At 32.5% G+C, this 25,860-nt stretch overlaps 2 protein-coding genes across 2 annotated transcripts in view; one reads left to right on the plus strand and one right to left on the minus strand.

The window, feature by feature from the left end:
- LOC148956440 (ALK tyrosine kinase receptor-like) overlaps positions 1–3,850 on the minus strand; it is a 114,657-nt gene extending 110,807 nt beyond the window's left edge. Inside the window, exon 1 of the mRNA XM_089090926.1 lies at positions 3,566–3,850. Coding sequence (XP_088947052.1) covers positions 3,566–3,850 — 285 coding nt within the window. The remainder of the gene's footprint in view (positions 1–3,565) is intronic.
- Positions 3,851–4,157: 307 nt separating this feature from the next.
- The window catches only part of LOC148956441 (ALK tyrosine kinase receptor-like), a 76,644-nt gene continuing 54,941 nt past the window's right edge, over positions 4,158–25,860 (plus strand). Inside the window, exons 1-4 of the mRNA XM_089090935.1 lie at positions 4,158–4,173; positions 7,435–7,599; positions 20,044–20,295; positions 24,400–24,492. Coding sequence (XP_088947061.1) covers positions 4,158–4,173; positions 7,435–7,599; positions 20,044–20,295; positions 24,400–24,492 — 526 coding nt within the window. The remainder of the gene's footprint in view (positions 4,174–7,434; positions 7,600–20,043; positions 20,296–24,399; positions 24,493–25,860) is intronic.

A 25,860-nucleotide genomic window follows, 5' to 3' on the forward strand; every position in this document is an offset into this window, starting at 1 on the left:
GTTATTATACGTATCTGTCAAAAGACATTGATAACGAATTTATTCACTATGATACTTAGATTTTCTCGATTTTATCATGCGAATCTGACGAATCTAGATTTTGTGAATGTTATCCAATGTATCCAGCAAAAGAAGATGATAAAGAATTTATTCACTCTGATAGTTAGATTTTGACAATGTTATCCGACATAATATGCTGATAAAAAATTTATTCAATCTGATACTTAGATTTTTTCAATTTTATCCGGATAATCGATGTATCCGGAATATGATGATAATGAAGAATTTATTCGCTCTGATACTTAGATATAGTCAATTTTATCCTACATGTCAGAGAAATGATATCGATAAAGAATGTTGATACAGACTTTAATCACTCTGACACTTAGATATTGATAATGTTAACCGACAGTTCCAGCAAAGGCTGTCAATAAAGAATCTATTCACTCTGATACTTAGATTTTATCAATTTTATCCTGACCTATCTGTCAAAGGATGTTGATAAAGAATTTATTCATTCTATTACATGGATTTTACCAATTTTATTCGACTTATCTAGTAAATTACATCGATAATGAATGCTAATAAGGGATTTGTTCACTCTGATGCTTAAGTTTTATCATTGTTACTAAAACTATATTTCAAAAGATTTTGATAAGGAATTTATTCGCTCTGATGCCTAGCTTTTCTCAATTTGATCAGAGATATCTGACAAAGTACGATGATGAAGAATTTATTCCCTCTGATACTTAGATTTTGTCAATTTTATCCGGATAACCGATGTATTTGGCATATGATGATGATGGAGAATTTATTCGCTCTGATACTTAGATTTTGTCAATTTTATCCGACCTATCCGTCAAAGGATTTTAAGAAAAACTTTATTTATTCTAAAACATAGATTTTGTCAATGTTATCCGAAATATCCGAGAAATGACATCGATAAAGAATGCCAATAAAGAATTTATTCACTCTGATACTTAAGTTTTATCAGTGTTACCAACAGTATCTGTCAAAAGACATTGATAAAGAATTTATTCACTCTGATGCTTAGATTTTCTCAATTTTATCAGAGATATCTGACAAATTAAGATGATAAAGAGTTTATTCAATCTGATACTTATATTTTGTAAATGTTATCCCACGTATCTGACATTAGATATTGATACAGAATTTCATCAATCTGATACTTAGGTTTTGATAATGTTAACCGACATATCCGGTAATGGATGTTGATAAAGAATCTATTCGTTCTGATACTTAAATTTTATCAATTTTATCCGCACCTATCCGAGAAAAGGTGTTGATAAAGAATTTGTTCATTCTGATACTTAAATTTTCTCCATGTTAACCTATCTATCCAACATATTATGTATGCATTAGCTGTTTCTTACACTCCCGATACTTGAACATACATTTTAGACGTTTAATATATTAACACACTCTAAACATCATGAACACATAGTAGTGTAATGAAAAATACGTTTCTAATGAGATAATTTAACGATGGGTAATCATACAAAAATATACAATTATACAATATGAATACCAACGAACAACTTTGGACATTTTGAATCTGTTCCATAAAATAGCTCACCATTTTTCTCTTGATACTGTAGCTATTGTCCTCTCTTAGTTTGTCATCAGTAGAATAATCATTATTCCTTTTTGAGTCATACACAATTTTTACTGGTGTCATCGACAGGATCATTATGCGTTTTGTCTTTGGTATTATTTGGTTCATTGACTGTTTGAGCAATGATGTTAGTAACGTTTGCTGGCACTTCGTTTTTCATCGATTCATCTTTAGTACTAACTTCTCTGGAAATGATACTTTCGCATATCCACCATTTGTACAATGGAATTTTTTTAGTCCAAAGAAATTTAATTCCTTACTGTCATGACAACGCACGCATACGTTTCCGATAGTGCGACCACTTTTACTTGTTTCATAGTTCAAATACTTCTCCATGTCAGCATTCAATGCTACAGTAACACTATCATGTGAACAAACTTTCTTAAAATGCTTCATCTTCATTATTTTTCAAGATATGAGTTATGTGTTTATCCTTCCACTGCGTAAATAATACTAATTTAGTAAATGCAATAAACTATGTAGTGTCGATAACCCGCCATAGAGTACCAGTGGGAAAGCCGCATCGTGTCTATGAGCAAGCATAGAGTGCGATTGGTAGAGCCAAAGTCAAAAAAAAATTCATTCAACAAAAAGTGCTACTACAAGCTTTATTTTTCTAATAGTAAAAGTCACGACTAACATTTCTATATCATTCTCATTTTTAATTTGGAAAATATTAAACGAGATTTTTGTATGTTTTAAGTATGTTTTATGTCATTCTAAGACATGTAAAAAAAGTAAAAAAAAAAGTACCATGTCAAAAAAATAATAATAAGAAAAAGGTAAAAAAAACTTCAAAAAAAGTATTAAAAATGGGAGGGGGGAATTTGGAGGGAGGGAGCCCCTTGGAGGTTCGGAATAGGGAGCCCTTGGAGGTTGATGTCCCTGGTGGTTAGGGTCATTAATGGTTGCGATCCTTGATGCTTCAAACCTATAATCATCACACTACTTGATTTCTAAGGATTTCTAAAGATTGTTCTGAATTTCTTTATTGAAATTCTTTTATTGGCATCTACATTTCTATTAGTATCAACTTTTTAGTAGACCACAATGTTAGAGCATTTTTATATTGACCACACTGTTCAAATGGTACTTGTGTATTATACAGAACACATCCGAGAAGTAAAGCTAGGTCAAGTCACATGGTCATCTTGTCATCGTTTCCGTAGATTGATGCCAACGATGTTATTCTGAATTAGCAACCCCTTCGGGCTTACCTTAACTGGTATGCAGTTTAATTATAAATTTCAAGTTGAAACAATTATGACTCATCATACCATCGTTCTGTAATTACTCATGATGCATTCTTAACCAAGGGAATGCCTTTTTCGCAAATTTAGTTAGCTTTTACGCAAAATGATATAACTTTCAAGTTGAAACAATTATGACTCCATCATATCATCGTTCTGCAATTAGCCATGATGCATTCTTAACCAATGGAATACCTGTCTCGCGAATTGAGTTAGCTATGTTACCGCTAAGTGATATAACTTTCAAGTTGAAACATATATGGCTCTATCATACCATCATTCTGTAATTACCCAGTTTGCATTCTTAACCAAACCCGATGAGATGCCTTTAAGCTAGAGGTTATCAATCTCTTTGACAGGTTTTGACTCAGAAAGATGTCCGACTTGCCTGTATCGCTAGTGGAAACATTATTTTATAATAAAAATTACGCATGTTAGTTTCGTATCTTTTATTGTCTTATGGAGTACCGTTAGTAGAAACATCTCTGATTGGCCCAGAAAATGGGTTTTGTTTCATAAACCTGTCTGGTAAGGCATATACCGTTGAAACTGCACACATATTCATGCCTCAGGCTTGTAGGGTTTAAACCTTTATATAGATTACTACTACTAGTATTAGCAATATGTTTAGTGTTAGTAGTAGCATTACCAGTAGTATTAGCAGTATCAGCAAAATTACTCGTAGTAGAAGTAAAAGCAGTAGTACTAGTTGTTGTCGTAATAATGGCAGTAGTAGTTGTCGTTTTTGAAGAAGTCGCGGCGGAATTAGTCGTAATAGTAGTTGTTGAAGATCAGTGGTAGTAGTCGTAGTAGTAGTAGTAGGTGTAGTCATAATAGTCGTACCAGTGTTAGTTGTAGTAGCAGTTGTCGTAGTGGTATTAGTAGTAGTCGCAGTGACCTTAGTCACAATAGTAGTAGTAATGTGCATACAGTGTCTTTCGGTTAATTCAACATCTCTCAACATGTCGTTGCTGAGATATTTTTCATGCGCCCTTTTTAAAACCACTATACACATAGTTTGTTTTGATATAGTTCAACATCCGCTTCATCCTTTCCAGAAAATTCCACCTTAATACCCTTAGCCTTTTTAGGCACATAAAATCAAACCTACCCCCCTTTCCCAATAAAAAAAAACATGCGTAAACAATGGGCAACTTGAATAACTTAGAGCCCTTGTCCCAAGGACTGTGGGGTTCATTTCATCCATAGAGGCGTAGTTATTAGACCCTTCAACTATTTTGAATTAAACGGCTATCTCAAAATTTGATAAGATGTCATTGGGGGGAGGTAAGCTTAAAAGGGCGTGACACGGGTGCTTGATGGGTTCAATGGTTTGAAGATATCCTTTTGAATCCTAAAAAGGGCACTAGAACTTTATATATATATATATATATATATATATATATATATATATATATATATATATATATATATATATATATATATATATATATATATATATATATATATATATATATAATATTAATATATATACGAAATTTAAATTCAAAAGGGATACCAACAATTTTGGTTGCCATATTCTATCCCTAGGGATTTTTCTTAACTACAAGTGGTTATTCAAACGTATTAACTTCATTTCACTCATCATACATCGTAGAACGTGGATTCATTGCGGTAACCAATTTATAAAAAAAAAGAAAAAAAAAGAAAATTATTGAAAATAGTGAATCATGATTATTTAAGGTTACTATGACGAAAACAGTCGATTATTACTAAATTTGTTGCAGCACACCAGGTTCATTCTTCTCATTAAAAAATTTTCTATATTATCTCTGTATTGTAATTTCAGTAGGTAGTTTCGTTTCAAACTTCGTTGTTCCTAATTTAAACTGTTCTGTATTATATCCTAGGCAGCGCAATTGCGCTGCCTAAGTAAAGAACGATGTGGGCACAATGTATTATTTATTTTTTCGTGGTTTTAGACTACGGCACTTCGTATCGAAGGAGTTGTCGTAGAAGCTTCGAAAAGGGCTCAATCGATTGGAAATTGGAGTGGCTAGTGCCCTTTTTAATAGTCGAAAGTGATAGGAAGGCAACTAGCCCCCCCCCCCCCCATACGCCATCATTCCCCCAAACACATCCAATCAAAATTTTGAGATAGGCATTTTGTTCAGCGTAGTTGATTTTCAGATAGAAAATATGTTTTTGAGGAGGACACTCCCCCATAGCCCTCAGGGCAAGGGTTTCAAGTTATGCCCTGGGGGCATATAAGAACGATGTTGCCACAATGTATCATTTATGATTTTTTTTTTCCCTTTAGAGCAGGGCAATTCGTATTGAAGAAGTTGTCGTGGAAACTTCAAAAAGAGCTCATTCAATTGGAAATTAGAGTGGCTTTTGCCTTTTTTAATAGTCGAAAGTGATTGGAAGGCGACTAACAGCCCTTCCACGCCCACGTTTTCCCGAAACACATCCAATCAAAATTTGGAGATAGCCATTCTGTTCAACGAACTTGATTTCCAGATAGAAATCATGCTTTTGAGGAGGACACTCCCCCATAGCCCTCAGGGCAAGGGTTGTAAGTTATGCCCTAGAGGCATATAAGGTTTTTATAGAAGACGTTGTCGTAGAAACTTCAAAAAAGGCTCATTCGTTTGGAAATTCAAAGGGCTAGTGCCCTTTTTAATAGTCGAAAGTGATCGGAGGGCAACTAATCAAACTCTCACGCCCACTTTTTCCCCAAACACATCCAAGCTAAATTTTGAGATAGCCATTATATTCAACGTAGTTTTAAGTTCTGGAAATAAGGTATTTGAAGATGACACCCCCCCAGTCCTCAGGGCAAGGATTGTAAGTTATGCCCTGGGGGCATATCAGGTTTTTATAGAGCGCGTTGTCGTAGAAACTTCAATTAGAGCTCATTCGATTGGAAATTGAATTGGCTAGTGCCCTTTTTAATGGTCTAAAATAATTAGAAGGAATCTATCATCCATCCGATGTCCACTGTTTCCCCATACATATTTAATCACAATCTTGAGATAGCCATACTGTCCCACACAGTTGAAATTTCAGGGAACTATACCTTTGAGCAGGAAGCTCCCCCCACAGTCTTCAGGGCAAGGGTTATAAATTATGTCCTGGGGGCATATATGGTTTTGTTTTGAAATCTTTGTCCTAGAAACTTAAAAAAGGGCTCATTCGATTGGAAATTCAAGGGGCTAGTGCCCTTTTTAATAGTCCAAAGTGATTTGAGGGCAACTAACCCCCTCTCACGCCCATCTTTCCCCAAGCACATCTAACCAAGATTTTGAGATAGCTATTTTATTGAACGTAATTGAAAGTTTTGGAAATTAGGTCTTTAAGGATGACAACCCCTCCCCACCACAGCCCTCAGGGCAAGGGTTGTAAGTTATGCCTTGGGGGCATATAAGGTTTTTATTGAACGTGTTGTCGTAGAAACTTCAAAAGGGCTTATTCATTTGGAAATTGAAAGGTCTAGTGCCTTTTTTAATAGTTGAAAGTGATTGGAGAGCGACTAACGCCCCTCTCAAGCCCACCCTTTTCCCGAACACATCCAATCAAATTTTTTGATATCCATTTTTCAACGTAGTTGAAAGTTCTGGAAATTAGGTATTTTAGGATGATAACCCCCTCAGAGCCCTTAGTGCAAGGATTGTAAATTATTCCCTGGGGGCATATAAGGTTTGTATAGAGAGTTGTTGTAGAAATTTCAAAAAGGGCTTATTTGATTGGAAATTGAAATTGCCCCTTTTTAATAGTCGAAAATGAGTGGAGAGCAATTACAATAAATAACGGAGTCAAACTCAAAGCGAGCAGAAATTAACATAAGTTGGCCTCAAAACCCCTATGCCTTCCCAAGGCCAGAATAAAATTTGCACTTTACTGAAAAAAATACAAATGAATGTGCATTGTCAGTTTAATTTACATATACTGCTATTTAGTAATCAAAATGTTTATTCAATTTATTAAAGTTATAAAAGTAAAAACATTTATATTTTTTTCAGAAAATTGCAAATTTCGTTCTGGCCTTGGGAAGGCATGAGGGTTTTGAGCCCAACTTATGTTAATTTCTGCTCGTTTTGAGTTTGACTCGGTTATTTATTGCAATTTCTGTTCGTTTTGGGTTTCATTTATTTATCGATGATGATTTTTGGTAGTTTCACGCTTGGTAGATTATTTGATTTTATTTTGCTGATTTTTGTTTAATAGAGGTATTTACTTTTCTTTGAAAAACTTATTTTGTGGAAAATGTTTTTTTTTTAATTAATTTTACGGAAAAGATAGAAACTTTAACACATGCCTATATCTTCCTGTATAATTATTATTAGAATTTAAAAAAAAATCAGGAGCCTATTAATGCTTTTTTTGGCAAGGGGATGATAGGCCAAATAATTTTGGGAAACTCAAATCTAATCAGACAATTACTTGACGATGTTTCAATTTTAATGTGTTCAGATTCTTTCCTGTTTGTCAGAGCTATTGCAAATGATTATAAAACTTCAGATTACTACCCCTTGCTTGCTTTTTCATTTTATCTATGTTTGTTTACAAACTGTCGACTTTAAGGGGCTGGTGGTGGTTGGAACGGAGCAGCAAAAATGAATTCAAGTGGTCAGTCATTAATAGAAGGAGCAACTGGTGGCTCAAGTTGTGACATAGGCCATAACCATGGAGGATTTGGAGGAGGTGGAGGATCCTGTTTAGCAGGAGGTGGAGGAGGTGGTTTTATTGGTAAGTAACACTTTTTGTTATAATTAAAAAATAAAAATACTGCATGTGCTTCTTCAGTTGCTAACTTCTCACAGAGTCAAAAGGCTCAAGATTGAAAGACTGTGAAGTACTCCTCCTCCATCCTACGGTATTTGAAGCTTCTGTATCAGTAACGCTAGTAGTAAGGGCCCAATTCGTTGAAAATTTACATTGAATTACACGTGGATATGCGTGTAGTTTAACCGGTAAATTGGCTTGCCAGGGCCAGTCATCTATTACTACAAATGGTACTTACCTTTACCAGACGTGTTTTATAATGTGACACCCATTTTTTGGAGGTTAAACAGAGAGAGAGAGAGTGGAGGTCACACTAACTTGATTAGTAATTGGATTCATAGGTAAAGAGTAATTTTCATTTTAGTTCATAGGCAAGCTATAATGTACTCAATTAAATATCAAGATTCTTAGCAGTTCGTAGCCATTACGAGATAGTCAGATACCTAAATTAAGGGCCTATAAATCTTTTTTTTACCTACAATTTGTTTAGAATGAAGTGTTTTTTATAGCAGATATCGAGATTCTTAGCAGTTCGTAGCCATTACGAGACAGCCAGATACCTAAATTAAGGGCTTATAAATCCTTTTTTACCTACAATTAGTTTAGAATGAAGTGTTTTTTTATAGCACATATCAAGATTCTTAGCAGTTTGTAGGCATTACGAGATAGTCAGATACCTAAATTAAGGGCCTATAAATCTTTTTGTACCTACAATTTGTTTAGAATGAAGTGTTTTTTATAGCAGATATCGAGATTCTTAGCAGTTCGTAGCCATTACGAGATAGTCAGATACCTAAATTAAGGGCCTATAAATCTTTTTGTACCTACAATTTGTTTAGAATGAAGTGTTTTTTATAGCAGATATCAAGATTCTTAGCAGTTAGTAGGCATTACGAGATAGTCAGACACCTAAATTAAGGGCCTATAAATCTTTTTGTACCTACAATTTGTTTAGAATGAAGTGTTTTTTATAGCAGATATCATGATTCTTAGCAGTTCTTAGCTATTATAAGATAGTCAGATACCTAAATTAAGGGCCTATAAATCTTTTTGTACCTACAATTTGTTTAGAATGAAGTGTTTTTATAGAAGATATCAAGATTCTTAGCAGTTTGTCCCCATTGAGAGATAGTCATATACCTAAATTAAGGGCCTATAAATATTTTTGTTCTTACAATTTGTTAAGAATGAAGTGTTTTTTATATCAGATATCAAGATTCTTAGCAGTTTGTAGGCATTACGAGATAGTCAGATACCTAAATTAAGGGCCTATAAATCCTTTTCTACCTACAATTTGTTTAGAATGAAGTGTATTTTATAGCAGATATGAAGAATCTTAGCAGTTCTTAGCTATTATGAGATAACCAGACCCCTAAACTAAGGGCCTATTAATCTTTTTGTATTTACAATTGGTTTAGAATTAAGTGTTTTTTATAGAAGATATCAAGATTCTTAGCAGTTCGTAGCCATTACGAGAGAGTCAGATACCTAAATTACGGGCCTATAAATATTTTTGTACATACAATTTGTTTATAATGAAGTGATTTTTATAGCACATATCAAGATTCTTAGCAGTTCGTAGCCATTGCGAGATAGTCAGATACCTAAATTAAGGGCCTATAAATCTTTTTGTTCGTACAATTTGTTTAGAATTAAGTGTTTTTTATAGCAGATATCAAGATTCTTAGCAGTTCGTAGCCATTACGAGATACTCAGTTAGCTAAATTAAGGGCCTATAAATAAGTTTGTAAGTACTTAATGTTTACAATTAATTGTTTTTTATAGCAGATATAAAGTTTCTTAGAAGTTCGTAGTCATTACGCAATAGTCATATACCGAAATTAAGGGCCTATTAATCTTTTCGTATTTACAATTTTTTTAGAATGAAGTGTTTTTTATAGCAGATATCAATATTCTTTGAAGTTCATAGCCATTGGGGGTGGGGCGATGACAGAGTGGATGTCTTAGATGTGGATGTCTTAGACTAGTGATAGTGCTGTACTGTGGTACGAATTTCTTGTGAAAAACCCATATGAATTAGTTTAAAATAAAGTTTTAACAAGAAATGTCTTAATAGTTTTTTTTTTTTTGGGGGGTGGGGGCGAGAACAACGTTGAGATTGTAGACTTTTTAGGCTGCTGTACTCCGGCATGAAGTGCTTCCAAAAATCCGGATGTAGGAGTTAAAAATAAAGCTTTAAAAAGATATATCTGAAAAGTATTTTTTTTGGGGGGAATCTGAGCTATTTAGGGTTTTTGACCGTAAACTCTAGTTTTTTTGTAAGAAAATTATGGAAAATACAATTCTTTGGTTCAAATATGAAACGTAAGTCCTTTTTAGGATCGAAAAAATTAACTATTTCTGTAAAATCTGAGCTAATAAGAGTTTTTGACCGTAAACTATATTTTTTTGCACGAAAATTATGGAAAATACAATTCTCTGGTTCAAATGTGAAACTTAAGCCCATTTTTGGATCGAAAAAATAAAGTATTTCCGCAAAATCTGAGCTAATAAGGGTTTTTGACTGTAATCTATAGTTTTTTTGCAAGAAAATTATGGAAAATACAATTCTCTGGTTCATAGGTGAAACTTAAGTCCATTTTTGGTTCGAAAAATAAAACTATTTCTGTAAAATCTGAGCTAATAAGGGTTTTTGACTGTAAACTGTAGTTTGTTGAAAGAAATATGGAAAATACAATTCTATGGTTCAAATGTGAAACTTAAGTCCTTTTTTGGATTGAAAAATAAAACTATATCCTTAAAATCTGAACTAATAGTTCAATATTTTTTTCATAAAAACAAACTATTTTTTTTAAACTTCGAAATTTTTAAACTTTATTTATTTTTTTCTTTTTGTATCTATCTTAAAATGTCAAAGTATGCTTACGGTTCTAACAAGTGTGCTCTATGATTGGTCAGAGACACGATGTGGCTTTCCCACTGGTATTCTATGACTGCTCATCGTCACTACCTAGTCTACTGTATGTATTAAATCAGTATTTCTTACACAGTGGAACAATAGACACATAAATCATACCTTTTAAAAAAGAAAGTGAAGATGGAACATTTTGATACAGTGTGTTCACATAAAAAGGCTATTGTAGCATTGGATGCTGACAAGGAGAAGTATTTAAACTGTGAAACGAGTACAAGTGCTAGCACTATTGGAAATGTATACATGCAGTGTCAAGACAATAAGGAATTAAATTTCTTTGGGATACCGAAAAAATTCACCTCTTATGATGGTGGTTATGCGAGATTGAGATCTCTAGAGATGATTGCACTCAAAGAGAATGCTAACATAAAAATAATTGATGATGATAGAGACAACTCTTTGCTACTGCTGCAGGTAACACATTACCTACGGATACATCCAATCATCAGGTTTCGGGTACTAGCATTCAACAGAAGGCTAATAAAAGAAAGGCCTACTCTGCTACTAATATCGTAAACCATATCTTGTTTACGTGCCGAAACTGCTATCTGTGTAAAAATAATGTGTTAATAGATAGTGAAATTGAAAGAAAAATAAAAATGGCATTGTCAAAAAATATCACTATGGAATAAAAAGATGAAACGATGAAGAACAAAGCACCAGCAAACATTACTGGCATTGATCAAACAGTCAATGAATCAAATAATAGCAAAGACGAAAAGCATATTGAGCCTGTTCATGAGACACCAGTAAAAATTGTGTATGATTCAAAATTGAATAATGATTGTTCTACTGATTACGAACTAAGAGAATACAATAACTACAATATCGGGAGAGAACATGGTGAACTATTTTATGGAACAGATTCAAAATATCCAAAGCTTATCATTGATATTAATAATGTATAATCAGATATTTTTGTATTAATATTCTACATAGCATTATTTGATTAAAAATATTACATTGTTACGTGTTCATTATTTTTTAGAGTAAGCTAACATATCAAGCGTTTAGAATGTATATTAAAACATCGGAGATGTAAGAAAAGGAATTTGCCTACATCTATTGTCAGACACACTATTTCCGTAAAATGTGAGATATTAAGGGTTTTTGACCGTAAACTTTAGTTTTTTGTAAGAAAATTATGGAAATACAATTCTCTGGTTCAAATGTGAAACTTAAGTCTATTTTATGATCGAAAAATAAAACTATTTCAGTAAAATCTGAGTTAATAAGGCTTTTTCGACCGTAAACTAGTTTCCTGTAAGAAAATTATGTAAAATACATTTTTGTACGTATCTTAAAATGACAAAATATCATTCTTGAATTCACCTCTTGGATACACAATACAGAAATTATAAAAAAAATTATAATTTCCAGACTTCATTTGCAAAGTCATTTGCAAACATGCAAAGTCCACATAGCTTTATTTCATTTTTTAAGGTTCATTTAGACGAGGTTACGTGTGCGCACGTAACCTCGTCTAAATGAACCTTAAACAAATGAAATAAAGCTATGTGGACTTTGCATGTTGATTTCATGACATTATTTTAGGTTTTTTTTATTTACTGACCTTCAGTTGTTGTGATTTTAAAAGTTCCTCTTTTATTTCAATCAATCGTGTTTAACAAAAAAAAACAATGGAATTATTTACTGACCTTCAGTTGTTGTGATTTAAGATGTTTTAATTTTGTTTCAACCAATTGTGTTTAACAAAAAAAAACAAAAAACAAAGGAATCATTTACTGATCTTTAGTTGTTGTGATTTTAAAAGTTCTGCTTTTATTTTATCTAATCGTGTTTAACAAAAAAAAACAAAAAAAACAACAGAATTATCTACTGACCTTTATGTTTTTTTATTTTAAACTTTCTTATTTTTTTTTAGTATCTAGTGTATCTCCCCCCAAAAAAAAATACTTTTACGACAAACAACTTAATACTAACCAGAATTTTTTTTTCTACTCTAAAAATATACACGAGTCTCTAATATAAAAATAAAAACCGGTCTAATCTAAATTCAACGTAACAACACATGAAGCCAAAATTAAAAGAAAAACCGATCTACTCTGTTGTTGTGATTTCAAAAGATCCTCTTTTATTTCAATCAATCGTGTTTAACAAAAAAAAAACAATGGAATTATTCAATGACCTACATTTGTTTTGATTTTAAAAGTTCTGCTTTTGTTTCAACCAATTGTGTTCGACAAAAAAAAAAGGAATAATTTACTTATCTTTAGCTGTTGTGATTTTAAAAGTTCCGATTTTATTTCAACCAATCATGTTTAACAAAAAAAAAAAACGGAACTTTTTACTGATCTTCAGTTGTTGTGATATTAAAAGTTTTTCTTTTGTTTCAGCCAATCGTTTATCTCCCCCCCAAAAAAAATACTTTTCAGACAATCAACTTCAGACTAACCTGAATTTTTTTTTCTACTCCAAAAATATGCGCTAGTATCTACTATAGAAAGAAAAACCGGTCTAATCTAAATTCAACGTAGCAACACATGAAGCCAAAATTAAAAAAAAAACGGACTAATCTAAATTCAACGTAACAACACATGAAGCCAAAATGAATAGAACTTGGATTTTATGACTGTTATCTGATGTATCCGATAAAAACTTTGAAAATGAATTTATTCTTTCCGGTACTTAGATTGTGTCAACTTTTTCCGATGTATCAGAGAAATGGATTTTTATATTGAATTTAATCACTTTTAGACTTGGATTTTTTAAAAATGCTGTATTGTCTGTCCAGGAATTGACATCAATCGATAACGAATGTTAATAGAGAGTTTCTTAAATTTTTTTTTTATAATTTCCTATAATGCAATTTATTTATATTGTAAACAAGATATGAATTCAAAAAAGGGTTTGTTACTTACTTACTTACTTACCTACTTCCTACTTACTTACTTACCACTTTTTTATAATGACATAATAAAAAATTCAACAATGGATGTTGATAAAGAATCTATGCATTGTGATACCTATAATTTGTCAATGTTGCCATATGTGTCTGACAATAGATGTACGCAAATTCCCTTTCTCACATCTCTGATGTTATAACTCACATTCCAAGCTTTTGATATGCTTGCTTACTCTAAAAATACTGAACAGAAAACAATGTAATGCATGATATATTTTTAATGAAATAATGCTATGTAGAATATTAATACAAAATTATATTATGACACATAGTCATACACACGTTCACTCTTAAGCATCCAGAAATGATGGCCCCATGATGTAGAATAGTTTTTACCATGTCTTATGCATTTATCACGATCAGGCATGTCCTTAGGTATTCAGTGCGCGAAGAACCTGACCTCGTCTTCAGGACGATGATAAACCCCTTCAAATTTAGGACACTTAAATTCTTCTACATTGAAACCTGGAATCCTAGTGTCACACTTTTAAATTAAAGTTTTAGCTATATGCCCATTGCTCCTTATCTAGAGTGCGTCAACCTCAAGAAAGCTTCACATTTCACTAAATTGCGACAGAACAGTTTTCAAGACCTGGCCCCAATTTTTAAGTGGTTTAATAACTCTTTCGTATACCCCGAGTCTGTGTGTATGATGCCATGTCGTACTTCACAGGCTTTTATCACGCTCAAACAAGTTATAGTTCACCATCCAATGATAAAAGTCAATTTCTTCGAGTTCCATTGACAATAATAAAAATGCACATTCAAATATAACACCACAAGATGATTTTTTAAACCGATAAATTCTGTGTCATACAGTCCTATCATCTTGGAAGCTATTTATGAAGTTGTTAAGAAGAGAAATACATCATCAAACTTTTATACCTTCGCTCAAGGTTGAATGGAGTTATGTCTAGGGGGATGACTCCTAAAACCATCTGAATTCATCGTGGGGAGGAGTCATAAAACCCTTAGAAGTCATTGCGGGGAGGAGTCATATAACTCTCTTTATCTAATGCATTCACATGAAGTCTGGAACTTATAAATTTGTTTTTTAATTTCTATATTGTATGTCCAAAAGGTGAATTCAAGACTCATATTTTGTCATTTTAAGATACGGACAAAAAATGTATTTTCCATAATATTCTTAAAATAAACTAGAGTTTACGCTCGAAAAAGCCTTATTAGCTCAGATTTTACGGAAATAGTTTTATTTTTCGATCCAAAAATAGACTTAAGTTCCGCATTTGAACCAGAGAATTGTATTTCCATAATTTTCTTACAAAAAACTATAGTTTACGGTCAAAAACCCTTAATAGCTCAGATTTTACGGAAATAGTGTGTCTGACAATAGATGTACGCAAATTCTTTTTCCTACATCTCCGATGTTTTAATATACATTCTAAACGCTTGATATGCTAGCTTACTCTAAAAAATAATGAACACGTAACAATGTAATACTTTTAATGAAATAATGCTATGCAAAATTTTACTAAAAAAATATATTATGATGCATTATTATTATCACTGATTAACTTTGGATATTTTGAATCTGTTCCATCAAATAGTTCACAATGTTCTCTCCTAATATTATAGTTATCGTTGTCTATTAGTTCTTAATAATTAGAATAATCATTATTCCATTTTTAACCATACACAATTTTTACTGGTGTCTCATGAACAGGCTCAATATGCTTTTCGTCTTTGGTATTATTTGATTAATTGACTGTTTGATCAATGCCAGTAATGTTTGCTGGTGCTTTATTCTTCATCGTTTCATCTTTATATTCCGTAGTGATATTTTTTGACAATACCATTTTTATTTTTCTTTCAATTTCACTGTCTATTAACACATTATTTTTACACAGGTAGCAGTTTCGGCACGTAAACAAGATATGGTTTACGATATTAGTAGCAGAGTAGGCCTTTCTTTTATTAGCCTTCTGTTGAATGTTAATACCCGAAAGCTGATGATTGGATGTATCCGTAGGTAATGTGTTACCTGCAGCAGTAGCAAGGAGTTGTCTCTATCATCAATAATTATTTTTATGTTAGCATTCTCTTTGAGTGCAATCATCTCTGGAGATCTCAATCTCGCATAACCACCATAATAAGAGGTGAATTTTTTCGGTATCCCAAAGAAATTTAATTCCTTACTGTCATGACAATGCATGCATACATTTCCAATAGTGCTAGCACTTGTACTTGTTTCATAGTTTAAATACTTCTCCTTGTCGGCATCCAATGCTACAATAACCTTGTTATGTGAACACACTCTATTAAAATGTTCCATCTTCACTTTCTTTTTTAAAAGATATGACTTATGTGTTTATTGTTCCACTGTGTAAAAAATACTGATTTAATGCATACAGTAGACTAGGTAATGACGATAAGCGATCATAGAATACCAGTGGGAAAGCCACATCGTGTCTCGGACCAATCGTAGAGCACGATTGATAGAGCCGTAAGCATACTCTTACATTTTAAGATAGATATAAAAGTAAAAAAAGAGATAAAGTTGAAAAATTTCGAAGTTTAAAAAAAAAAATAGTTTGTTTTTATGAAAAAAATATTGAATTATTAGTTCAGATTTTAAGGATATAGTTTTATTTTTCAATCCAAAACGGACTTAAGTTTCACATTTGAACCAGAGAATTGTATTTTCCATATTTCGTTCAACAAACTAGAGTTTACAGTCAAAAACCCTTATTAGCTCAGAATTTAAAGAAATAATTTTATTTTTCGAACCAAAAATGGACTTAAGTTTCACCTATGAACCAGAGAATTGATTTTCCATAATTTTCTTGCAAAAAACTATAGTTTACTGTCAAAAACCCTTATTAGCTCAGATTTTACGGAAATACTTTAATTTTTCGATCCAAAAATGGACTTAAGTTTCACATTTGAACCAGAGAATTGTATTTTCCATAATTTTCGTGCAAAAAACTAGAGTTTACGGTCAAAAACCCTTATTAGCTCAGATTTTACAGAAATAGTTTATTTTTTCGATCCTAAAAAGGACTTAAGTTTCACATTTGAACCAGAGAACTGTATTTTTCATAATTTTCTTGCAAAAAAAACTAGAGTTTACGGTCAAAAACCCTAAATAGCTCAGATTCCCCCCCCCCCCAAAAAATACTTTTCAGACATTTCCTGTCAAAACTTTATTTTCAACTAATTCATCCGGGTTTTCGAAAGCATTTTATGCCAGAGTACAGCACTATAACTAGTCTAAGATATCCACTCTGTCATCGCCCCCCCTCTCCCAAAAAAAAAACTTTTCAGACATTTCTTGTTAAAACTTTATTTTCAACTAATTAATTTGGGTTTTTAACAAGAAATTTGTACCACAGTACAGCACTATCACTAGTCTAAGACATCCACATCTAAGACATCCACTCTGTCATCGCCCCACCCCCAATGGCTACAAACTGATAAGAATCTTGATATCTGATATAAAAAACGCTTAATTCTTAACAAATTGTAAATACGAAAAGATTAATAGGCCCTTAATTTAGGTATCTGACTATCGCGTAATGAGTACGAACTGATAAGAATCTTTATATCTGCTTTAAAAAACACTTCATTGTAAACAATTTGTAGGTACAAACGGATTTATAGGCCCTTAATTTAGGTATCTGACTATCTCGTAATGGCTACGAACTGATAAGAATCTTGATATCTGCTATAAAAAACACTTAATTCTAAACAAATTGTACGAACAAAAAGATTTATAGGCCCTTAATTTAGGTATCTGACTATCTCGTAATGGCTACGAACTGCTAAGAATCTTGATATCTGCTATAAAAAACACTTCATTCTAAACAAATTGTAGGTACAAAAATATTTATAGGCCCTTAATTTAGGTATCTGACTATCTCGTAATGGCTACGAACTGCTAAGAATCTTGATATCTGCTATAAAAAACACATCATTCTAAACAAATTGTAAATACAAAAAGATTAATAGGCACTTAACTTAGGGGTCTGGCTATCTCATAATAGCTAAGAACTGCTAAGAATCTTGATATCTGCTATAAAAAACACTTCATTCTAAACAAATTGTAGGTAGAAAAGGATTTATAGGCCCTTAATTTAGGTATCTGACTATCTCGTAATGCCTACAAACTGCTAAGAATCTTGATATCTGCTATAAAAAAACACTTCATTCTAAATAAATTGTACGAACAAAAAGATTTATAGGTCCTTAATTTATGTATATGACTATCTTTTAATGGCTACAAACTACTAGGAATTTTGATATCTTATATTAAAAACACTTCATTTTAAACAAATTGTAGATAAAAAAAGATTTATACGACCTTAATTTAGTTGACTGACTATCTCTTAATGGCTAAGAACTGCTAAAAATATTGATAAATGCTATAAAAAACACTTCATTCTAAACAAACTGTAGGTACAAAAATATTTATAGGCCCTTAATTTAGGTGTCTGACTATCTCGTAATGCCTACAAACTGCTAAGAATCTTGATATCTGCTATAAAAAACACTTCATTCTAAACAAATTGTAGGTACAACAAGATTTATAGGCCCTTAATTTAGGTATCTGACTATCTAGTAATGGCTACGAACTGCTAAGAATCTCGATATCTGCTATAAAAACACTTCATTCTAAATAAATTGTACGAACAAAAAGATTTATAGGCCCTTAATTTATGTGTCTGACTATCTCGTAATGTCTACGAACTGCTAAGAATCTTGATATCTGCTATAAAACACACTTCATTCTAAACAAATTGTAGTTACAAAAAGATTTATAGGCCCTTAATTTAGGTATCTGACTATCTCATAATAGCTAAGAACTGCTAAGAATCTTGATATCTGCTATAAAAAACACTTCATTCTAAACAAATTGTAGGTACAAAAAGATTTATAGGCCCTTAATTTAGTTGTCTGACTATCTCGTAATGCCTACAAACTGCTAAGAATCTTGATATGTGCTATAAAAAACACTTCATTCTAAACAAATTGTAGGTACAACAAGATTTATAGGCCCTTACTTTAGGTATCTGACTATCTCGTAATGGCTACGAACTGCTAAGAATCTCGATATCTGCTATAAAAAACACTTCATTCTAAATAAATTGTAGGTACAAAAAGATTTATAGGCCCTTAATTTAGGTGTCTGACTATCTCGTAATGCCTACAAACTGCTAAGAATCTTGATATCTGCTATAAAAAACACTTCATTCTAAACAAATTGTAGGTACAAAAAGATTTATAGGCCCTTAATTTAGGTATCTGACTATCTCGTAATGGCTACTAACTGCTAAGAATCTCGATATCTGCTATAAAAAACACTTCATTCTAAACAAATTGTAGGTAAAAAAAAGATTTATAGGCCCTTAATTTAGGTATCTGACTATCTCGTAATGGCTACGAACTGCTAAGAATCTTGATATTTAATTGAGTACATTATAGCTTGCCAATGAACTACAATGAAAATTACTTTTTACATCTGAATCCAATTACTAATCAAGTTAGTGTGACCGCCACTCTCTCTCTCTCTGTTTGACTTCCAAAAAATGGGTGTCATAATAGAAAACCCGTCTGGTAAGGTAAGCACCGTTTGTAGTAATAGATGACCGGCCCTTGCAAGCCAATGTACCGGTTAAACTACACACATATCCACGTGTAATTCAATGTAAATTTTCAACGAATTGGGCCCTTACTACTAACGCTCCAATCAACCCCCAAAAATTTTAGGCCTGTGTTTATGGCATTCTAGCCTTATCTGGAATGTTCTGTAGGGTGGCCAAGGAAAATCTTTTGTTTAAAAGTTTCGGATATGAGGTTCAAATTAAGAAAAAAAAATTTGTTGGTCCTATTTCGGCAGAGCAAATAGTCAGGGGATTAAAATATTTTGCATTTTGATAAAGATATCACTTTGAGTCCCTTTGCTTCAGTCCATTTTAATAAGCAAGTATACTGCTACTATCTAAATCAATTCAAACTTTTTATTTCCTCCGAATACGAAAAGTATAAATAAAAAAAAAATAACCGCTAATCAACAGGCCATAAAATTCTTTTAAACTATATAACAACAAGTACGCAAAGGCCTTCAATCAAACTTACCAAACAAATTAATTGCAATTAATGGCAAATTAATAAATTGCAAATTAATTGCACAAACTTACCATTGCAATAATTGCAATGCTTTATAATATCTAACTGATCGAGATTCATTTTTTTTAAGAGTTGTTGTTTTCCCAAAAGAGTTTGAGGTGTCTTTGAATTTTACATTTATGACAAAAAAAAATATTGGTGAATTATGCAGAAAACGTAAGAAATTTTAAGAAAAGCCGTGAAAACCATGAGATTTATTCCGTGATCCGAGGTTTGACACAAAGTTGTTGAATTTTTTTAAGGACCGGCAGCAGAGTTCTCGTGGTCAGTTTTCTGTTAGTCCTAAATTTGAACCCATTTACGGAATTTCAGGCTTGTAAGAAGGAAGATATAGTCTGAAAATAAAGTGTCAAACCTAATATTATGTACAATTTTTATTTTTAACTTTTACTTTTCACAGGAGGTGATTCCTTTGACGATGAGACACGTAATGGTGAAGGAGGGTGGTCTTATGTGGCCCCAGATAGAAAGGAATTGGCATTATATTTAACCGGCAGTGATGGTGACGGAGAAATTGAAATCATAATGGCTACTTCTGGCTGTGGATGTGACTATAGATGCGTTCCATTATATGCCAATATGATGGAGACTACATGTATGTGCCCAGACAGATGGACACTGGAGTCAGACGGAACCACGTGTTATCCAGAGTGTAAGATAGTTCTATAAATAGAAAATAATTTCTAAATATTACAAATCAATATTAAGCTTCTTTTGAGTCTCTAAATATAATATGTTTGTCATGAAATATCATCAAAATGAGGGCTAGCGAACTCTGCCTGACAAGGTATAACAGACTTGAAAATTACAGTACAAGTCTCAATTTTTATAAAATAAAGTAAAAAAACAAGTTTTTTTTAACTGAAAGTAAGGAGCGACATTAAAACTTAAAACAAACAGAAATTATTCCGTATATCAAAGGGGCGGTCCCCTCCTCAACGCCTCGCTGTTTACGCTAAAAAAACTTGTTTTTTTTATTTTATTTCTGAACATTTTCGAATTAATGCAGCTTTGTTTTTGGCTTTCATATATTTTTATTACGTATATTAGGGAGTTCGCCCCCCTAGTCAATACGTCACTCTTTACGCTAAAGTTCAAATTTTGTTTGAATCAGAAACCCTGAATCACAAAGGCCGGTTAATTAGAATAGATAGCTCTTTTGAAAGTACTAAAAAAATACAAATAGGAAAGCATAGGGAAATCAAAGGGGTTTTGAGCCCAACTTATGATAATTTCTGCTCGTTTTGAGTTTGGCTCCGTTATTTATTGTAATTTCTGTTCGTTTTGGGTTTCCTTTATTTATCGATGCTGATTTGTGGTAGTTTCACGCTTGGTAGATTATTTTATTTTATTTTTACTAATTTTTTGTTTAACGGAGTTCTTTACTTCTCTTTGAAAAACATATTTTGCGGAAATTTTTTTTTTAATTAATAAGAAATAAAAGAGTTAAAAGAGTCAGAAATAAAGAGAACTGAGTGATGCTTCTAAAATATATTAATTCTCTTATTCTATTTTCATTCATATGTAATATTTCAAGCATTCTCACAGGAGAATTCTCCTGGGTATGTTATTCATAATTTAATGTTAATCAAAATCTTAGCTGAAGAACCGTTTCAAACCTCCATTTCTAATTGATCTAAATTTATACAATAATTATATTGAACACTATTGAAGTCAATGCTTATGTCACATTATATACCTTAAAAATTTAAATTAGAATCTGATATTCTAATTCTTTAGCTGAAAACCTGGAATACTAGAGAAAAATTCATTATAATAACCAGTAATAAAATTTTGGCTATCAAAACGAACTGAAATTCATTAAAAATAAAATACCAAAAAAGCAATTCTCTAAAGAAAACCAAAGAGAATTAAACTTAAGACGAGCAGAAATAATGTTTTTTTTTTAATAATTCAGGCTTAAAACGACCAAAACTTACTGTAAAAGAATAAATGACACCCAAAACAAACAGATTTTAACAGATTCATAATCATATAAGACATAAAGATAACAGGTACTGAGATATATGAAAAAATAAATTCAAAAACGAGGAAAAATTAAATTGAATGCTCAAATTCAACTTAAGACAAACAAAAAATGCTAAGAAATTGAGCTTGAACAAGGCCCCTTGCCTTAACCGTAAAAGTTCTGAAGCCTATTCAGTCACACACGCTTTACTGAAATCATAATATATTATAAATTTTTTTTATATTTAAAACGTTGGAAAAGAATTCAGCTAAATAAAATATGAAATTATTTAGATTTCAAGGAACCATCAGTTTGTCGTGATTACTATAGCGAAATATTTTTTATTTGTCGTTTGTGTGTTAAAAAATTAAAGCATACTGTTCGAAATACATACAGTTTTCAATAAAACGCAAATGACTTAATAAGATGTTGAACTTTGAGGATTAGGGGAAGGGAGACAGTGGCAAAACTCTTGTTTGTAGTAATCTTTGTTCGGTTTTAAGTTTGGAAGGAGGTATGACCTCCTTCTCTCACTGTTAAAGTCTAAAACCTACTGTGTTATTGGCGCTTTACTGAAAACCAATTTTATGACAAATATTTTCTTTTGTACTTAATATTGAAAATAAACATTAAAATTATAGTAACATTTTGAACTGATGAGCTTTCAGCAATTAATATCATCATACATCAAATATTCAGTTTAATTTATTAGCTCTTTTTAAATTTGTTAAAGACGAGTATAACACTGTACAACACTTTCCTATGCCTAACACTTCAAATTCCTAGAGGATTTATAAGGGAATGCATCCTTCAGACGAATAAGGAAAAAAACAGGCACCACTTCCTTTTACTGTGATTTTCTAAAATACAGCAGAATTTTAAACAGGAACAGCTTACCGAGCAGCCATAAAACTGCTTTTTGAATAAAACGCCGAAATACAGACCAGTTTTGCAGAGAAAGGGGGGAAAGGTTCGTCGCATAGCTTTCCCCCTTGAGCCTCTAAAAGAGGCTCCAAAAGGTGCACGAAGGAGGTAAAACAAAAACAAACAATATTAGTTGGTAACTGGAATTTGTTGTTCCATTTGTCTTAGCATCTGGCCTCCGATGCACCATCCCTCATAATAATCCCCCACTTTTTTCCAATTAAATCTCACTTTACTTCGAAATTGTGTACCTACTTTTCCTGTTTACACTTCTGCAATATACTGCTGTTGTTGGACGTCAAGGAAGCAAAATACTTCACCATTGTTTATAAGTTGTGTATGTGTATGTGCATTTATATAAATTTGACAACTGTTATAGACGCCCTTTACGCCAGCAATGACTCTAGAGGACCTTTACTCTATCCCACCACGATTTCCCTTAAACTTTCAACACAGTATCCTTAGCCTTTTTGGAGACACAACATAAAAACATGCCCCCTTCGCCAATAACAAAACCCTACTTGTAAAGAATAGGCAGTCTGTATAACTTACAACCATTGCCCAAGTAACTTTGGGGTGTCATATCATCTAGGGATCAGATGTTTTTAGGGGTTGAGGGGAGACAGTCAGAAAAAAAGGCATGGAATGAGGTTGGTTTCCCCAAGTCTCTTTTAACTTAACAATGGGCGCTAGAACTTACAATTTTATTATAATTAGCCCCCCCCCCTAAATTTTCTACAGTAATTCCTTTATACGAAGAGGCCTGGTGAATATAAAAACAGTAAATAATCCATTAAATTTATATTATTCTTTACTTTGACAGCGTCATTGTGCATGATACTGCCCTAAACAGGTTCTATAACCAAGTAAAACGGTTTGATGATCGAAAACAGATTTTTAGGCTTAGCTCCTGTTGCTTCCCACCAGGGTCTTCGAAGCCTAGCCAGGATATCCACAGTTTCATATAAAAATAGTTGTATGATTTTTTTTTTCAAGAAAAGTATAATATGCCTATTTATATGTACTAAAATTTTTCGGTGGAAAATCAGCAATTTGTGTCTTTTGGAACTCTTACCTTTGGGGCTGTGTGGGTCAAGTTAATCCCGGAGGGTTATTTATTGTATCTATCAGCTACTCTGAGCAAATTGCTATCTTGGAATATTTTTCAAAGACCAGGTAGGGTATACGGGTGCGCCCTGGAACACATGAGGTGTGATCATGGCCAAAACTGTATCTCAAATTCTGTAAATTTAATTTTACACCTTACAAACCTTTTCACCTTTTCACTTTTGCACCTTTTCTGTACCTTACAAAATTGTGTTTTCAACGAACTTCAAGACACCCATGTTATCTACTAAAATGTATCTATGAAGAATGTGTCAATTGTATGGTTTAGGGTCTTGTTTCTGGAGCTACGTGGATCTTGTCCCTCCTGGAGGAATATTTTTGGGATTTTCATTCATTTTGAGGGAAATAACAATCCCAACATTTTGAGCAATTATTTATAATTATTTATTTATTAATTTTTTTAGTCTTAAAAACGGCGCTGAAAATCCTATTTCCAGACCAATGAGCCTCTATCCGATTTCAATTAGGCTACCATCCGTGGTACATAAAACTAACGAAAAAAAAATAATACATGGGAAACGCCTTGCCTTTTATTTAGTCAGAACCAGTGCATTGATTCTAATAGACAAGAATAAAATCCCTTACGACAAATAGTTTGATAAACAAGAATCAACTTTGGCAAAAATAAAATATACAATTTATTTCACATACTCTTTGATGAATGCATCAAAACTCTTTAAGTCTTGTTTTGTCTCTGATTATTATTATTTGGCTTAAAATTCACTTCAATTTCAGCCCTTCAACTTGGGGAGCCACCAATTATTATTATCATCATAGTGGCAACATTAGCTTCCATTACGGCCGTCAGCCTTACCTGCGCTTTCCTATGTAAGTTAATCTTCATTCTGCTCTTTGAAATTAAGTTGAAAAATCTGCTTCAGATAATTTTTGCCTTATGTGTGTACCACAGAAACCATGAATCTGGAGGTTGAAAACCGAAAAAGGTTATGATATTAATGTACCAGTAGATTTGGTACTGATTTCACACCATTTAAGAGATCTCAGCCATTTATGAATCGGAAACGAGATTCCGAGACCACTAGTATGAAAGCCAGCGTTCAATTTTCGTTTGAGTGTATACTTACTGTCAGACGATCTATGGATGATTGAGTTTTTATTTTCAAATCTTGCTGCTTATGAATTTTATGAACCATCCTAATGGCATGTAAAGCATTAGGGTAAAGACACATATTAACGAAGAGAACTTACCTTATATTCCATGTAGATACGTTATGCCCTCCTCATGCTAATGAAAAAATATCATTTATAAGGGCAAAATTGTAACTGGAAAATATGAACAATATGAGAATAAAAACAAAAAATAATTAATATCACAATCATATTCCATATAACACTTAAAGAAAAAAATTAGACACAATAGCTTTGCAAGCCACGACAAAAATCATTCCAAAATAGCCAACCATCATTGCAATAGCTCTGCCAAACACAACAACTTGGCTTTTACTATCCCTTACTCATAATAGTAGAAAAAAGAGAAAAAAAAAACAGGAATTGTTTGAAGTTTCAGTATTTATAACCCACAAATAAATATAGCGGCATATCAAAGGAAATATTAAGAAACATATAGGCTAGAGAAAAAGATGTTATCATCAGCAAAAATAAAACAAAACAGAAACTTTTTGGCTCTTTACTATAGGCAGCGCTATACACTGTTGCTTATGATAGATAGATATAAGGCCATGAACACTAAAAGAGCACAAATATAATAAACTTACATCGGCGATCATCATAAAAAGCACAAATACAATGAACTTGCATCAGCCATCATCAACAAAAACTTAAATGAAACATACACTCAGGGGCGGATCCAGGATTTTTTTAGGTGGGGGGGGGGAATAGGGTGATCTGATAAACTTGCGTTAGGAAAAATTTTATGTAACGCAAACTTGCGTTAATTAAGTAAATTACACTAATTTAGACTACGTCAGGGGGTCGCGCACCCCCCTCGCCCCTCCTCTGGATCCGCCACTGCATACACTTAAAAACAAGTTGTTGTTTTTTTTTCGACTAAAAGCAAGGAACAGCAATATAAAAGAACGATAAATAAGAATTATATTTGAATTGACTTCACCTTGGCACGTATTTCCACCCACTTAAGAATTAACTTGGAATTAGACCCCTCATTTTAAAGTTCTTCATTTTATGTTCTTAAACCTGATATAAATTCAAATTAAG

Source organism: Artemia sp. Qi Xiang Cuo, chromosome 1, assembly GCF_049724085.1.
Source record: "Artemia sp. Qi Xiang Cuo chromosome 1, ASM4972408v1, whole genome shotgun sequence".
Classification (NCBI taxonomy): Eukaryota; Metazoa; Arthropoda; class Branchiopoda; order Anostraca; family Artemiidae; genus Artemia; species Artemia sp. Qi Xiang Cuo.